At 38.8% G+C, this 18,500-nt stretch overlaps 1 protein-coding gene across 7 annotated transcripts in view; it reads right to left on the bottom strand.

Annotated features, from left to right (window-relative positions):
- PUS7 (pseudouridine synthase 7) overlaps positions 1 to 18,500 on the bottom strand; it is an 86,569-nt gene that overhangs the window by 23,439 nt on the left and 44,630 nt on the right. For all 7 annotated transcript variants that reach the window (XM_010587340.3, XM_023544508.2, XM_064289869.1 and 4 more), the window contains 4 exons: positions 8,893 to 9,021; positions 8,372 to 8,497; positions 1,883 to 1,944; positions 831 to 991 (listed from right to left, as the gene is read on the bottom strand). In XM_010587340.3, coding sequence (XP_010585642.2) covers positions 831 to 991; positions 1,883 to 1,944; positions 8,372 to 8,497; positions 8,893 to 9,021 — 478 coding nt within the window. The remainder of the gene's footprint in view (positions 1 to 830; positions 992 to 1,882; positions 1,945 to 8,371; positions 8,498 to 8,892; positions 9,022 to 18,500) is intronic.

Below are 18,500 nucleotides of genomic sequence, written 5' to 3'. Positions count from 1 at the left end.
AGCCTACAGAAACAGGTGACTAATACGCAGCATCCAATTCTAGAGATGGAACCCTGCGGACTAAAGGGTGTTAGCAATCACCATCAGCTGCCGCAGGTCCTGTTTTGTAACCACACTGAAGAAACTCATTCAAATAAAGCAAATGCTATGAATTCAGAGCCTGAATCAAAGACACAGACTTCAAACTCAAGGAATTTATAAATCAATTATAGAGCTAACAGTGCTTTCTTCCTCATAAGTGTAAGGAAGTAGAAAATCGAAATGACTGCACTGACAACTGATTTCATGCAGCAGGAATCCCACTGTTTTTTGTTTACATGTGGAAGATTAAGACTTAAATTTAAGAGTTAAACTTTAAAGGATTCTGGATTACTGATATCTAAATACTGATACAGACGACACTTGGCAAGATACTATGCTTCCTACTCTAACCACCATGCAGAAACCAAAGTAAAACGCAACTATTTAGCTTGTTTATACCCAATCCTCTTAAAAGGCAGTAAACTGTTCTGACAGAGAATGCTTAAGGAAGCCTCCACAACGGATTTTTCGAATACCAAGACACTTAATTTAAATTGAACTGCAGATGGAATGCTTTCCTCGTGCCCTCCATGTTAGTAATTACTGAATACTGCCCCCTCTTCCCCTACTCCCATCAACACTCAGGGTCTGAATAAGGATCACTCAGGTAAAGGTACCTCTCACAGATCACCGAAGATCCTTATTTATATCTTTTGCTCTTTCAAAATTTAGTAAAATCTTTAAAGATAAAATTAAAAAAAGCATTAAACCACCTCGAGCCATTGCCTGACTTCACAAATTGCACTCACTATGCCAAATGCAGAGACTATATTCTTCATTCCATATTTTGAAAGTCCTCGAAGCAGCTGCCCCTCCACACACCTTTTGACAGGTAGTTTTTTGAGGGCAGCAGCTGGGTCTTTGGTCTTCGCCCATTCTTCCCTGCACTTGACCAAGTACCCTTTTTCAGCTGGGAAGAAAAAAAGCTGTGATTAAACAATGTATCTAATAGACAGACTTCCACAACTTAATATGTTTCAAGGAGGAGACAAAACTGGAAAATACTATCTTAATATAGGTGCCATGAATAGCTTCTGCTCACCTGAGAACAGTAATCAGGAAGCAAAAAGATAGAAAATCTACGAAGTTTACAAAACTATATGGCTTTGTGGCACCCAATCTAGGATTTAAAACCAATTACTGCTCATTATCATAGCTGATGAATCATAAGACAAATGCTTGGTAGTCCTTCCTACCTTCGCTTTCTTTTTCCACAGCACTGTCAAATTTAATGAGTTATTTTTCTTTAAATTACACAATTTTATCTCTTTTTAGCTAGCAAAAAGAACAATTACTCAAAGTGGATAGATTTGTTTTGACAATTTACAAAGCACTAGCTAAATTCTTTTTCACACAGTATGGTTTTAGAGATACTTTCTGGGAAAAGTTTTCATGAACCCTTTGAACTAAAAATTCTTACGGTGTTTTATCACGTTTTATAATCAATTACACTATGGCTTTACTGGAAAAAAAAAAAAAACCCACAAATGGAATCTTGTTTGGATTCCTACAGTTTCTGAGATTTAGTACGGCATGGAGAAAAGCAATATATTTATTTATTTAATGAATCAGATGAGCTAAGGAACTAAAAACAGAATATAGATTATAAATCTCCAATATATGCATAAAACCTGAAAACCATAAATAAGTAAATTACACTTCTCATTTTATTGTAAAAATAATTAAAGAAAATTCCAAAATAACTATATCCCAACTTGCCATATACTTTTATTCAAAGCAATTCCATAAATACCTAGCAATATATTCTACTTTTTTTTCTTAACATGAATTTTATTCTCACCTCCAGAACGGGGTTTCAATATTAAATCCATGACTTCGGCCCAAGAATTTTGTAGTATAGCTCTAAAATTAAAAACAGTATTTATTTTACTTAATTTTGCATTAAGATGAATTTAATATGCCCAAATCTTTGTAGAGTCAACAAATCATATTAAGTTCATATTTTTATTAAACTTAATAGCAAGCAGAAAAAATAATGTAAAAGATACATATTTCAAATGTAAATGCCAAAAGAATTTTTTAAAAAAGAGAAGAAAATTAAGACCATAAAATAATGTTCACTTTTAGCATTTAATTATCATTTTAGTTTTAAAATGCTATAATAGTATAAACTACCCAGTCATGCTGTAAGTTGCTATACAAGGCATTATCTGCATAAACCAAAGTTATGTCTTTACGTGACAAAACTTTTTTGAAACTTCTCAATAATTTTTTCCTCTATCTTAAATACCTTCCTGCCTAGGCAAACAGTATAAATAGAGTTTATCCTTCTCTATTATTCTTGCCAAAATGGAAACGTTTACTTTGGTGATTATAAAAAGTTATACATATTTTTAAAAAATTTAACAATACATAAGAAAGGTTGTTACCTAGCCTCGATTCTTTTGCCATATAGAAGTTATATTTTCTGTATCAATGGTGCAGTGAATAACTTAGTATGACCATTCTAGCCATAGTCTTTGTGACTCTCACCCAATGACTGAATGGCACTATACAAATAAGGTGCCTGTGGTCCACCAACAGGATTGGGCAGCTTGTTGCTAATGCAAATAAGGTGCATGGAACCCTGTGGAGGTGGGACCATGCAAATAAGGTGTATGGAACCCAAAGGAAAGGATTGGTCAGTTTCACCATCCTGCTAGGCTTAAAAAGAGAGTCAATCCCAAAGCAGAGGGCAATCTAACTACTACCAAAAAGAAGAGACAGGAATGGAAAACGTCCTCTGGACCCAAGATCCTTGTGCCAAGAACCTCCTAGACCCAGAAGAGAGAGAGCTATAACACTGGAGATGGCGAGAGATTGCAAGCAGCAGCAGCAGAGGTAGCAGAACCAGGAGACCAGTAGGAGACGGTGCAGTGGGCTTGCCAACCCGTGGAGCAAGAGAGCTGAGTACTCTGGGCACTTGACAGAGCTAGGCTTGCCGACCCATGGAGTGAGAGAGCTGAGCACCTTCGGGCTGAGGATTAATGGTGGAGTAGGGTGCTCCTGGGTACTTACTGGTGGAACTAAAGAGCTCTGTAACCACTTGAGTAGGACGGGGCAGGGGCCGAGGGGCTATGGGCCAGAGAGAGGCTGCTTGTGGGCACGGCTGAGAAACTGTCCTGAACAAAGATCTGTACCCTGAGTCTTTCTGATCCTGAATTGTGACCTGTTACTTCCCCAATAAACCCCATAACTGTGAGTATTGTCTGTGAGTTCTGTATGGTCACTGTAATGAATTATCAAACCCATCAGAGAAGTAGAGAGTGCCATGGGAGGCAAAGTTGGCATCAGAACTGGTAAAAAGGCTGCAGAGACGAGGTATGTCTGATCTCCAGCTTGCAGGAATCAGCCTTGGGCTGTTGATCTTCATTCTCCTTGCCCCTTGTGAAGTTAGAGGACATCAGATGCCCCTGACACATCATTTTTACAGTATCATATCTGAAAATTTTTTTGAAGATTTCTGGTCTTGGAGTCATGGCAGAAAGGCCCTCCCTACCATAAGAATACAGAAACTCACTTCTAATAGTTTTCCTGTTTTTTTCTAGTTGATTATGGTTTTAATTTTTCACATTTAAAAGTTAATCTATATGGGATATTTTGGGTATCTTGTGAGATACAGCTCTCTTTTTTCCTAAACAGGCAGTCACTTATCTATCTCACACTAATTATTAAATAAAGCATTCTTTTCCCATTGATTCTTAAGTGTCACCTTATCATATATGGTCTGTGCTGCTGTGACACAATAACTGAATTATGAAGAAATCTTTTAATATAAAAAAAGATTTATAAAACAACTGCTTCAAAAAAAAACTTCCAAGGTCATGAGCTAAAAGGTTTTAATAAATAATAAGTAATTTTGCCTACAGAAATTTTAATAATAAAAGGTTTTTTTTAAAAAACAAGTGTCATTATAAAGTACATACAAACATTACTGAGAAAATCCAGTCTTTTCAGGAGTATTGCACAAAGAAGCTCACTGTAGATAATGAAGATGACCCCTTCATTTCTTATCATTGGAATAATACCCTTTTAAACTCTTTTACATAGTCTCACAGCTTTTTGACCTGTTATGATGAATCAAGTACAAAACGACTCAGAGCAAGATGCACTGCTTGAACAATGACAGTCATTTTCTTGCTGTGGTTGTGTGCCGTGGAGTAGAACTGCCCCAGAGGATTTCCTCGATTGTAATCTCTACGGGAGCAACTTGCCACGTCTTTTCTCCCACTAAACTATTGGTGGATTCGAACTGCAGACTTTTTGGTTTGCAGCTGAGCGCTTAACCAGTGTGCCACCAGGGCTCCTTCATAGTCACTTCAGACCTCATTATCATCAATAGCTTTATCCCAATTATAAAAAAAAAAAACCCTGCTGCCATCAAGTCGGTTCCGACTCATAGTGACCCTATAGTACAGAGTACATGGCCCCACAGAATTTCCAAGAGCACCTAACCGCTGACCCTTTGATTAGCAGCTGTAGCACTTAACCACTATGTCACCAAGGTTTCCATACGAATTATAGTATATGAATTAATCTACATTTAAAACACAATTCAAAATTTGAAAACAGAAGTTAAAGGAGAAATGCCTGTTCTAAATTTCCTAATACATATAAGAATGTATGTTTTTGGACTCTACTCTGTTTGATCAATCAAACTGCCTACTTCTAACACTGTTTTAATTACTGCAGCCTTATACTATATTTTGATAACTTGTAGGATTTTATTCATCCTTTTCAAAAATTTCTTTTTTAAAAATTTTATTTATCTTGTTTTTGAGAATATACACAGCAAAACACACAGCAACAGTTTCTACATGTACCATTTAGTGACATTACTTACATTCTTTGAGTTGGGCAACCATTTTTACCCTCTTTTTCTGAGTTGGGAAACCCTGGTGGCGTAGTGGTTAAGTGCTACGGCTGCTAACCAAAGGGTGGGCAGTTTAAATCTGCCAGGCGCTCCTTGGAAACTCTATGGGGCACTTCTACTCTGTTCTATAGGGTCACTATGAGTCAGAATCGACTCGACAGCACTGGGTTTTTGGTTTTGGTTTTTCTGAGTTGTTCCTCCTCCATTAACAAAAATTGACTGCCCCCCAAGGTTCCTATCTAACCTTTCAAGTTGCTAGTATCAATTTGATCCCATATAGATAGTTCTTAAAAGACTTTAATGCTCAAGGGAGACACTTTTTTTTAAGAGTCTAGTTAAGCTACACTATGGTTTGGTTTTAATAAGACTTCAGGGGATATTTTTGGTTTAACATTTAAAGATTATCTCGTCATATTTTCAGGAGTTCATCCAACTTCACAGCTCCATGAAGTCTACAGTCTATGAAAATTTGAAATTCTGTTCTGCATTTACCCCCTTTGATCAGGATTCTCCTATAGAATCTTTGATCAAAATGTTCCGTAATGGTAGCTGGGCACCATTCAGTTCTTCTGGTCTCATGGCAAAGGAGGCAGTTGTTCATGGAGGCAATTAGTGACACATTCCATATCCTCCTTCTATTCGTGATTCTCCTTCTTCCTCTGTCCCTCCAGGCAAATAGAGACCAATTGCCGTGCCTTGGATAGCTGCCTGCAAGTTCGACAGCACTGGGTTTTTTTGGGTTTAGGGACTAATCAATGAACTAGGAGGTAGAACAGAAGCACTAAACATGTTAGCAGGTCAATTAACTAGGGTGTCCCAAGTAACCATGACCCTAAACGTCCAAACCAAGAAACCAAATCCCATGAGGTTTTTGGTTGTACATAAGCAGTCTCAGCATCTACTTTTTTGTTGTTGTTGTTGTAAATATATCACATAACTTTTGCCAATTCAACTTTTTACAGGTGTACAACTTATTGACAGCAATAGCGATTATTAGCTGCGCAACCCTATCCTTAATCAACAGGGTATTTCCATCACCATTAACCTCGCTTTCCCTCTCCCTCCAATCCCTGGTAACCACTAACAGACGTTCTTCTCTATACATTTGCCTTTCTTTTTATATAAGTGAGGTCCTTTTGTATCTGACTTATTTCACTTAGCATAATGTCTTCCAGGTGTATCCATATCGTAGCATGTATTAAGACTTCATTTCTTCTGCTGGTTGAATAGTATTCCATCATATGTGTTACCACATTTTGCTTATGCATACATCTGCTGATGGGCATTTAGGTTGTTTCTACCTTTTGGCTATTGCGAATAGTACTGCAGTGAACACTGGTGTACAAGTCCCTGTTTCCGTCTCTGCTTTCAAATCTTTTGGGTATATACCTCGGAGTGGAATTGCTAGGTCATATGGTAGTTCTATTTTTAGTTTTTTGAGGAATTACCACATTGTTTTCCACAATAGCTGTACCATTTTGTATTTCCATAAGCAATGGTTAAGGGTTCCAATTTCCTTACATCCTCACCAACCTTTGTTATTTTCAGTTTTTTTACCTTAGCCATCCAAGTGGGAGAGAAACGGTATCTTATTGCAGTTTGCATCTGTGTCTCTCTGATGGCTAATGACATTGAGCTTCTTTTGTCCTTGGTGACCATTTGAATGTCCTCTTTGGTGAAATGTCTATTCAAGTCCTTTGCTCATTTTATGACTGGGTTGTCTTTCATTGTTAAATTGTTGAAGTTTTATATATATTTTGGTTATTAGACTCTTGTCAGATACATGGTTTCTGAAGAAATTCGCCCAGTCAGTAGCTTGTCTTTTCACTTTTTTGGTAAAGTCTTTTGATGAACAACAGTTTTTAATGTTTGTGAGGTCCCATTTATTTATTTTGTCTTTTGCAATTATGCTTTTGTTATTACATTAGACAATCCATTGTTAAAAGCTAGGCCTGACAGCAGTGCCCCTGCTTTTGATTCTAAGAATTTTATGGTTTTAGTTTGCACATTTAGGTCCTTAATCCATTCTGAATTCGTTTTGTGTATGGTGTGAGGCATGGACTATTTCCTTTTTTTGCATGTGGAGATCTAATTTCCCCAGCACCATTTACTGAAGAGACTCTTCTTTCCCCATAGAACGGATGTAGCACCCTTGTCAAAAATCATAATGTCAGAAACAGATGTGTGGGTTTATTTCTGGACTCTCAGTGCTACTCCATTGGTCTATTGTTATACCAATACCAGGCTGTTTTGATTACTGTAGCTGTGTACAAAAAAAAAACAACCCAAAACCTGTTGCTGTCAAGTTGATTCCAACATATAGTGGTCCTAGAGGACAGAGCAGAATTGCCCCATAGAATTTCCAAGGAGTGGCTGGTGGATTTGAACTGCTAACCTTTTGGTTAGCAGCTGTAGCTCTTAACTACTGCACCACCAGGGCTCCACAGCTGTATAGTATGTTTTAACATCAGGAAGTGTGAGTTCCCCTACTTTGTTCTTCTCTTTCAACATTGCTTTAGCTATTTGGGGCCTCTTGCCAGTTCATATAAATTTAAGGATTGGTTTTTCTACTTCTGTAATGAAGGCTGTTGGAATTTTGATGAGGACTGCATTGAATTTATAAATTGTCTTGGGTAGTATCGACATCTTAACAATATTGTCTTTAAATCCATGAACATGGAACATCTTTCCACTTAAGTCTTCTTTAATCTCTTTCAGCAGTGTTTTACAGTTTTCATTGTATAAGTCCTTCATGTCCCCGGTTTGATTTAATCCTAGGTATTTTATTCTCTTAGACGCTATTGTAAATGGAATTGTTTCCCTAATTTCCCTTTCAGATTTCTTATTGTTGGTGTATAGAAACACAATTTTTGTTTACCCTGCAACTTTGCTAAATTCCTCTACTAGCTCTACAAGTGTTCTTGTGGACTCTTAGATCTTTCTAGGTATAGGATCATATCATCCACAAATAGAGATAATTTTACTTCTTTTTTTCCAATCTGAGTATCTTTTATTTCTTTTTCTTGTCTTATTGCTCTGGCTAGGACTTGGTTATTTTCATGCAATTATTCTTACAGCTCAAATGTGGAATTCAAAGGTTGATATAGCTTCACTGTGAACCGAGGTTTACTTGTTAAAAAGTAAAAAGGAACCTCTAGGTGGGTACCAGGTATGAGAGGAAAACTTACTTTTCAGGTTACATCCTGAACTCTCTGAAGTTTTTTACCTTGTGCATGTATTATCTTAAACCAGAACAAAAATTAAAAGGAAGCTGTGGATCAGTTGGCTTTCCATCCGAAAGGAAGAGGCAAAGTGATTCACTTACCCTAGACAAAAGGGAATCTAGAAATAGTTAAAACCAAACCTGCTGTTTTATGAGAGCTCATTTTGATTAACGTTAAGAAATTAAATACAAACCTTCCAACTTGATATGTAGGGACAGCTGTAGTGCCAAATCTCTGCATTCCATAGTAGTTAATAAATCCAATCTCCTTGAGAGAGTGCATGGCTTGTTGTACTTGCTCATCCGTTCCCGTTATATTTCTGTAGAAGTTCAAATAATTCAGAGAGAAAAAAATGCATAGTCAAACAATTCAGGCATATGGATCATAAATGACTCTAACTTGGCTTCCCTTCTCTTCCCTCCCCTCACTCCCTGCAGCTCTCTCTCTGCCTCCTAAGGGTTCTTTCTCTTCCAGCAAAGTATTTGAGGGAGGTGGCTTATTTCCAAAAGTTGTGTCGTCAGAGGGGTAGGAGTGTCAGTATAAAAACTATGTGAGTATTTGCATTCTGAGCCCTATCAGGCCCCGTTGTGCCTTCCCTGGCTGCCATTCCTGTTAGTACCAGCTAACCTGGACCTCATTAACAACTGTTATGAATAGAATAAAGATGACCTAGCAAGACCCTCACTGGGGTCTTTCTGACCCACAGTTCTTTACCTGAGAACAACAGTGAAGTGATTTCCTTGAAGCTCTCCCAATTTCAAAGGGTTTTTCTGATAGCTGAAATTTCCGAGCTTAAAGTTCATCAAACACTTGTTCAAGTGGGCAAGTCTTTGAGCAGTTATTCTAAAAACACAAAACAGATAAAAGTACAGAAAGAAGGTCATGAAATATTGCCTCTTACAGTCTAAGACATCTTACTACAGAAAATGACAGCTTGAAACAAGTCTAAAGGAGGGTATGACCACTGGGAAAAAAAAAGGCACCAAAGCGGGTAGGTGGGCACGCTTTTGATTTCCCTCTAGCCTGCTCCTCTAGCACAATGGAGAAAAACTGGCTCCTATCCAGATGAGTACCCTGGATCGTGTTTTATAACCCAAAGCCTCTCGTTATTTATATATTGATGAATAGTAACAACAATGGCTGTGGAATTTTCTACAGAGTACTTTCACTTTTTTGGGGAGGGGGATGAAAAAGGGGATGGTAGCAGAGAGTAATTTATAAAAAAGTTACCATTTAAAAAAATATTTTATTGTTTTAGATGAAAGTTTACATAGCAAATTAGGTTTCCCTTTAACAATTTTTTTATGAACTGTTCTGTGACACTGGTGACAATTTTTACAATCTGTCCGTTTTCTCATTATTTCCATTCTGTTCATTCTGTTTCCATTGATCTAGCTTCCCTTTCCCTCCTTGCCTTATTTTTGCTTTTGGGTAAATGTTGACTCATCTTGTACAGTTGATTGTTTAAAGGGAGCGTGTTACTCATAGGTGATTACTTTATAAACCAATCTATTATTTGGCTGAAAGGTGACCTCCAGGAATAGCTTCAGTTCCAAGTTCAAGGGGTATCTTAAACAGCAGTAATCTCAAGGGTTCCCCCAGTCTCTACTGGTCCAGTAAGTCTGACCTTTTTTAAGAATCTGAATTTTGTTCTACATTTTTCTCCCATTCTACCCAGGACCTTCTATTGTGTTCCCGGTCAGAACAGTCAGTAGTGGTAGCCGGGTACCATCTACGGCATTTTTACACAAATAACACGTGCCTCCTACATGTTAGCCAACTGTCCCTGCCCGTATCGAGGTATTTTTTTTTTTAATAATTTTGATTGTGCTTTAAGTGGAAGTTTACAAATCAAGTCAGTCTCTCACACAAAAACCCATATACACCCTGCTACACACTCCCAATTACTCTCCCCCTAATAAGACAGCCTGCTCTCTCCCTCCACTCTATCTTTTCGTGTCCTTTTCGCCAGCTTCTAACCCCCTCCACCCTCTCATCTCCCCTCTAGGCAGGAGATGCCAACACAGTCTCAAGTGTCCACCTGATCCAAGAAGCTCACTCCTCACCAGCATCCCTCTCCAACCCATTGTCCAGTCCAATCCATGTCTGAAGAGCTGGCTTCGGGAACGGTTCCTGTCCTGGAGCAACGGAAGGTCTGGGGGCCATGACCACCGTCCCTCCAGTCTCAGTCTGGTCTTATGAGAATTTGGGGTCTGCATCCCACTGGTCTCCTGCTCCCTCAGGAGTTCTCTGTTGTGTTCCCTGTCAGGGCAGTCATAGGTTGTAGCCAGGCACCATCCAGTTCTTCTAGTCTCAGGATGATGTAGTCGCTGGCTCATGTGGCCCTTTCTGTCTCTTGGGCTCGTAATCATGTTGTGTCCTTGGTGTTCTTCATTCTCCTTTGATCCAGGTGGGTTGAGACCAACTGATGCATCTTAGATGGCTGCTTGCTAGCGTTTAAGACCCCAGACGCCACTCTTCAAAGTGGGATACAGAATGTTTTGTTAATAGATTTTATTATGCCAATTGACTTAGATGTCCCCTGAAACCATGGTCCCCAGAACCCTGCCCCTGCTACGCTGGCCTTCGAAGCATTCGGTTTATTCAGGAAACTTCTCTGCTTTTGGTTTAGTCCAATTGTGCTGACCTCCCCTGTACTGTGTGCTGTCTTTCCCTTCACCTAAAGTAGTTCTTATCTACTATCTAATTAGTGAATACCCCTCTCCCTCCCTGCTCTCATAATCATGAAAGAATGTTTTCTTCTCAGTTTAAACTATTTCTCAAGTTCTTATAATAGTGGTCTCATACAATATTTGTCCTTTTGCAACTGACTAATTTCACTCAGCATAATGCCTTCCAGGTTCCTCCATGTTATGAAATGTTTCACAGATTCCTCACTGTTCTTTATCGATGCGTAGTATTCCACTGTGTGAATATACCATAATTTATTTATCCATTCATCCATTGATGGGCACCTTGGTTGCTTCCATGTTTTTGCTATTGTAAATAGTACTGCAATAAACATGGGTGTGCATATATCTGTTCGTGTAAAGGATCTTATTTCTCTAGGATATATTCCAAGGAGGGGGATTGCTGGATCATATGTAGTTCTATTTCTAACTTTTTAAGGAAGCACCAAATCGATTTCCAAAGTGGTTGTACCATTTGACATTCCCACCAGCAGTGTAGAAGTGTTCCAATTTCTCCATAGCCTCTCCAACATTGATTATTTTGTGTTCTCTGGATTAATGCCAGCCTTATTGGAGTGAGATGAAATCTCATTGTAGTTTTTTTTTTTAATAATTTTTATTGAGCTTTAAATGAACGTTTACAAATCAAGTCAGTCTGTCATATATAAGCATATATACACCTAACTCCATACTCCCTAATGAGTCAGCCCTTCCAGTCTCTCCTTTCGTGACAATTTTGCCAGTTTCTAACCCTCTCTACCCTCCTATCTCCCCTCCAGACAGGAGATGCCAACACAGTCTCAAGTGTCCACCTGATACAAGTAGCTCACTCTTCATCAGCATCTCTCTCCAACTCATTGTCCAGTCCCTTCCATGTCTGATGAGTTGTCTTCGGGAATGGTTCCTGTCCTGGGCCAACAGAAGGTTTGGGGACCATGACTGCCGGGATTCCTCTAGTCTCAGTCAGACCATTAAGTATGGTCTTTTTATGAGAATTTGGGGTCTGCATCCCACTATTCTCCTGCTCCCTCAGGGGTTCTCTGATGTGCTCCCTGCCAGGGCAGTCATTGGTTGTGGCCGGGCACCATCTAGTTCTTCTGGTCTCAGGATGATGTAAGTCTCTAGTTCATGTGGCCCTTTCTGTCTCTTGGGCTCTTAGTTATCGTGTGACCTTAGTGTTCTTCATTCTCCTTCGATCCAGGTGGGTTGAGACCAATTGATGCATCTTAGATGGCTGCTCGTTAGCATTTAAGACCCCAAACGCCACATTTCAAAGTGGGATGCAGAATGTTTTCATAATAGTATTATTTTGCCAATTGACTTAGATGTCCCCTTAAGCCATAGTCCCCAAACCCCAGCCCTTGCTCCGCTGACCTTTGAAGCATTCAGTTTATCCCGGAAACTTCTTTGCTTTTGGTCCAGTGCAGTTGAGCTGCCCTTCCATGTATTGAGTATTGACCTTCCCTTCACCTAAAGTAGTTCTTATCTACTAACTATTCAGTAAATAACTCTCTCCCACCCTTTCTCCCTCCCCCCTCATAACCACAAAAGTATGTGTTCTTCTCAGTTTATACTATTTCTCAAGATCTTATAATAGTGGTCTTATACAATATTTGTCCTTTTGCCTCTGACTAATTTCGCTCAGCATAATGCCTTCCAGGTTCCTCCATGTTATGAAATGTTTCACAGATTCGTCACTGTTCTTTATCGATGCGTAGTATTTCATTGTGTGAATATACCACAATTTATTTACCCATTCATCTGTTGATGGACACCTTGGTTGCTTCCAGCTTTCTGCTATTGTAAACAGAGCTGCAATAAACATGGGAGTGCACATATCTGTTCATGTGAAGGCTCTTATTTCTCTAGGGTATATTCCGAGGAGTGGGATTTCTGGGTTGTATGGTAGTTCTATTTCTAAGTTTTTAAGAAAATGCCAGATAGATTTCCAAAGTGGTTGTACCATTTTACATTCCCACCAGCAGTGTATAAGTGTTCCAATCTCTCCACAGCCTCTCCAACATTTATTATTTTGTTCTCTGGATTAATGCCAGCCTTATTGGAGTGAGATGAAATCTCATTGTAGTTTTGATCTGCATTTCTCTAATGGCTAATGATTGTGAACATTTTCGAGGTATTTTTGCAAGCATGCTATGCTAATTTTTACAGCAACATGTAAAAAAACTGGCAGAGTAGTGCTTATGAAAAATACCTCACGGGGTGTGGTTGGTAAATAAATGTAGAAGCTACATGATATCTGTGTAAAAATATGGTAGTTTTTCTGGTCTCAGTTTAGAAAAGGCCATGGTTTATGTGGGCTATTAGTCCTATGGACTAGTTTCTTCTTTGAGTCTTTTGTTTCTCTTTTGCTCCAGTCCAACAGCTGTATATTAGACGGCTGCTCGCAAGCTTTTAAGACCTCAGACACTACTCACCAAACGAGCACGCAGAACTTATCTTTAAGAACTATGTTACACCAACTGACACATGCCACAAGACTATGGTTCTAAGCCTTTCAACCCAGAAAACCAGGCTGCAAGGTGTCTGGTTGTCTAGGAAGTGTCCGTAACTGTTCCCCCATGTGCTTTATTATATGTAAGTTTATGCAGCACACACAAACACGTATATACATATGCACACAGATACACCCATACACCTGATCCACTATCGTCGAGTCGATTCTGACTCATAGCAACCCTAGAGGACAGAGTAAAACTGCCCCACAGAGTTTCCAAGGAGCTCCTGGCGCATTCGAATTGCCGACCTTTTGGTTAGCAGCCGTAGCACTTAACCACTATGCCACCAGGGTATCTACACCTATACAGGCACTCACATATACCTTCTTATACACATATATACGTATACACCTACCTATGTAACCACATATTTTTTGGTTTTATTACTGTTGTTGCAAAATTGTGTGTTATAGCATTTACCTAAATTGTCCTTTTTTCTTGTGGTTGACTCATATTTGGTACTGCCTTCCCATCACCAAAAACAGTAAGTGTCTACTGTATAGAAAGTGGTTCCCCCTCCCATTCCTGGTAATCATCAAAGAATGGTGCTTTCTATGTGTATACCTATTCTTGACTTTTTTAAAATAGTGAGACCGTACAATATTTGTACTTTTGTGATTGACTTATTTCACTTAGTATAATGCCCTCCAGATTCATCCATGTTATGTTTCCAGAACTCATCAATATTCTTTATAGTTGCGTGGTACAATTTGTTTATCCATTCAACCGTTGATGGGAACTTAGGTAGTTTCCATATTTTTGATATTGTGAATAATGCTGCAATGAACATAGGTGTGTATATGTTTATCTGTATCACTGCTCTTATATCTCTTAGATATATATCTAGGAGTGGGATTGCTGGATCATAAGGTATTTCTATTTCTAGCTTTTTGAGGAAGTGCTATAGCATTTTTCATAGTGGTTGTACCATTTTACAATTTCACCAGCAGTGTATAAGAGTTCCAATCTTCCCACAACCTTGCCAGCATTTGCCGTCTTCTGTTTTTTAGATCCATACCATTTTTGCAGAGTAGAGATAGTATGTCATTGTAGTTTTGATCTGCATCTCTCTAATAGAGTCACTATGAGTAGGAATTGACTCCATGACAATGGGTTTCGTTGGTTTTTTTTTTTCCGTTGGTTTTTTAATGGCTAATGATCGCAGGCATATTTTCATGTGTTTGTTAATTGCTTCAATGTCCTCTTTGGTGAAGTATATGTTTTACCAAGCATTTTTTTAACAGGTCATATTTCTGTCTAGATTTTGTCTAGAAAAACATTATAGAAAACTTGGAAAATACAGAAAAGTACAGAGAAAAGAAAAAAATTATAATTCTATTGCTTGAAGAAAACTGTTAACACCTAAGTTTATATATCCTCCCACTCTCATTTTTTTAATACATTAAAAATAATATTTATTTGGAATTCTATGACAAATTTGTACCTTGCTGCTGTCATTTCATACGGGGCGCAGTGGTTTAACACTGGTCTGCTAACCGAAATATCAGTGGCTCAAAACCACCAGCTGCTCCACAGGAGAAGATGTGGTAATCTGTTTCCATAAAGATTTACAGCCTTGGGAACCATATGGGACAATTTTACTCTGTCCTATAGGGTCACTGTAAGTCAGAATTAACAGCAGTGGGTTTTGAGTATATATGTATATATATATACCCAGCCCCAGTGCCGTCGTATATATATATATGTTCATATGTCCTATGTTATTATGGATCCCTGGCAGCACAGTGGTTAAGAGCTGAGCTGCTAATCAAAAAGTCGGCAGCTCAAATCTACTAGCCATTCCTTGGAAAGGGTATGTGGCAGTTTTGTTCTGTCCTACAGGGTTACTATAAGTCGAAACCACGGTTTTTGGCTTGCTTCGTTATCATAAACTCTTCATAGATAATTACAGTATTTCTTTAACTACTTGAACGGTAATACACATAAGAAAAAAATACAGTAGTACAAAGCCTTTGCCCTACCTTTATCCTCCAGTTTCCCTCCCCACTGGTAATCACTGTTACTATCTTCTTGTAAGTTGCTGTGGCGTGCTGTAGAGTCAATTCTGGCTCATGGCAACTCTGTCCCATACGGTTTTGTAGGCTGAAATCATTATGGGAGCTGATCACCAGGTCTTTTCTCCTCCTGAGCAGCTGGTGGGTTCAAACCACCAATCTTTTGGTTGGCAGCTGAGCACTTAACCATTGCACCACCAGGGCTCCTTAGTTTTTTGTATACCCTTCCAGAAACACTTTCTGTTTGTAAGCATATATGCGTATTTATTGTTCCCTCCTTTAAAATACTTTTTCACCAGCTCTGTTTACAATAGCAAAAAGCTGGAAGCAACCAAGGTGTCCATCAACGGATGAATGGGTAAATAAATTGTGGTATATTCACACAATGGAATACTACGCATCGATAAAGAACAGTGACAAATCTGTGAAACATTTCATAACATGGAGGAACCTGGAAGGAATTATGCTGAGCGAAATTAGTCAGAGGCAAAAGGACAAATGTTGTATAAGACCACTATTATAAGATCTTGAGAAATAGTATAAACTGAGAAGAACACATACTTTTGTGGTTACGAGGGGGGAAGGGAGAGAGGGTGGGAGAGGGTTTTTTACTGATTAATTAGTAGATAAGAACTGCTTTAGGTGAAGGGAAGGACAATACTCAATACATGGAAGGTCAGCTCAACTGGACTGGACTGGACCAAAAGCAAAGAAGTTTCCGGGATAAACTGAATGCTTCAAAGGTCAGCGGAGCAAGGGCTGGGGTTTGGGGACTATGGGTTAAGAGGACTTCTAAGTCAATCGGCAAAATAATTCTATTATGAAAACATTCTGCATCCCACTTTGAAATGTGGCGTTTGGGGTCTTAAATGCTAACAAGCGGCCACCTAAGATGCATCAATTGGTCTCAACCCACCTGGAGCAAAAGAGAATGAAGAACACTAAGGTCAAACGACAACTAAGAGCCCAAGAGACAGAAAGGGCCACATGAACCAGAGATCTACATCATCCTGATACCAGAAGAACTAGTTGGTGCCCAGCCACAATCGATGACTGCCCTGACAGGGAGCACAACAGAGAACCCCTGAGGGAGCAGGAGATCAGTGGGATGCAGACCCCAAATTCTCACAAAAAGACCATACTTAATGGTCTGACTGAGACTAGAGGAATCCTGGCGGTCATGGTCCCCAAACCTTGTATTGGCCCAGGACAGGAACCATTCCCGAAGACAACCCAGCAGTCATGAAAGGGACTTGACAGTGGGTAGGAGAGAGATACTGATGAAGAGTGAGCTAATGATATCAGGTGGACACTTGAGACTGTGTTGGCATCTCCAGTCTGGAGGGGGGATGGGAGGATAGAGAGAGTTGGAAACTGGCAAAATTGTCACAAAAGGAGAGACTGAAAGGGCTGACTCATTAGGGGGAGAGCAAGTGGGAGAACAGAGTAAGGTATATATAAACTTATATGTGACAGTCTGACTTGATTTGTAAACGTTCACTTGAAGCTCAATAAAAGTTAATTGAAAAAAATACTTTTTCACTTTCTTTTCAGAAGCTTTTAATATATGTTATATATATGGAAAAGTGTACAAATTATCAATGTTCAGTTTAATGGATTTTCAGTGAATACACCCGCATTCCTAGCACTCTTATTCTCCCTTTTGAAAAACAAATTTTGATATACTATATATTGTTCAGCACCATGCTTTTTCCCCTTAAGAATGTGTAATAGAGATTTGCTTTATCCATACAGTACTTCTGAAGCCACCTCATTCTTTCTACAGTCGCACAGTTCAGCTGCTGCAATACATGGACACACCATCCTTTATCTAACTAAGCCTCTCTGATAGATATTTAAGTGGTTAACCAAACTTTCATTATTGCAAACCCTATAACAAGTATCTTTATACATATTTCTTTGTGCACTTGTATAGATACACATATGGGATAAATTCCTAGGAGTAGAATTGGTGGATCAGAGGGTATGTGGATTTTAAAGTTTAACCTATATTGCCAAAAGCTCTCCAAAGAGGTAATATCAGTCTGAGTCCACACAATTAATGTGTCTGTGCCTACAGCCTTACCCCTGCGTCTATCGTCTTACACCCACAGCATTACAAACCTTTTTGAGCTTTACCAGTCTGATAAGTAAAAAATGATATTTTACTATGTGGTTAATTTGCATGTCCCTTATTGTGAGTGAGGTTAAACAGATCTTCATACGTTGAATACCAATTTGCATTCCTCTCCTGTAAAAATTAACTGCTTGTTTGTCTGGCTGCCAAGTTTTCTATTGGGTTGTTAAACATTTTGTCACTTTTTAGATATTGATGAAATCTACCCTTTAAACTGTGCAAATATTTTCTCCCAGTCTGTGATTTTCCTTTATCTATAATACTTCTCGGTATTTAGAAAAATTTCTCCCAACTCTGTTCTGAAGAATTTCAAAATCAGGGAAAAGTGGCAAGAGTATAATAAACAACCTTATGCCTTTCACCTAGATTTACCAAATGTTAACATTTTCCCAGATTTACTTCCTCTCTCTCACTAAATATAAGTACACCCAAGTATACTGCCTCTATGTGTACATAAATATAATATGTAATATAAATGTAAAATCTATAGATTTTACTAAACCATTTAGTTAGTTAAAGACATCCTGATACTTTATGCTTAGTACTTCAGTGTGCATCAGCTAAGAACAAGGACAATCTCTTACATACCCACAATGGTCATGCTCAGAAAGCCTAACATGGATTAAAAAAATAAAAAAAAAAAAAACCTCCTGATGTCAAGTCAATTCTGACTCATAAAGATCCTACAGAACAGAGAAGTACTGCCCCGTAGGGCTTCTAAGGCTGTAATCTTTGTGGAAGCAGACTGCTACATCTTTCTCCCACGGAGTAGCTGGTGGGTTAAAACCACTGATCTTTTGGTTAGCAGCCTAGTGCTCAAGCACTGTGACACCAGGCTTCCATGAATTCAATACCTCTCTCTAATATGCAGTTCGTGTGGCCCACTTACCTAATCATCCCAATAATATTATTTAGCTGTTTATTTTTTAGCTCTGTAAATTCAAAATCTAATCAAGGATCACTT

This window comes from Loxodonta africana, chromosome 8 (assembly GCF_030014295.1).
Source record: "Loxodonta africana isolate mLoxAfr1 chromosome 8, mLoxAfr1.hap2, whole genome shotgun sequence".
In the NCBI taxonomy this organism is placed as follows: Eukaryota; Metazoa; Chordata; class Mammalia; order Proboscidea; family Elephantidae; genus Loxodonta; species Loxodonta africana.
The sequence above is the reverse complement of the archived record's forward strand: the minus strand, read 5'-3'. Positions and strand labels throughout refer to the sequence as shown.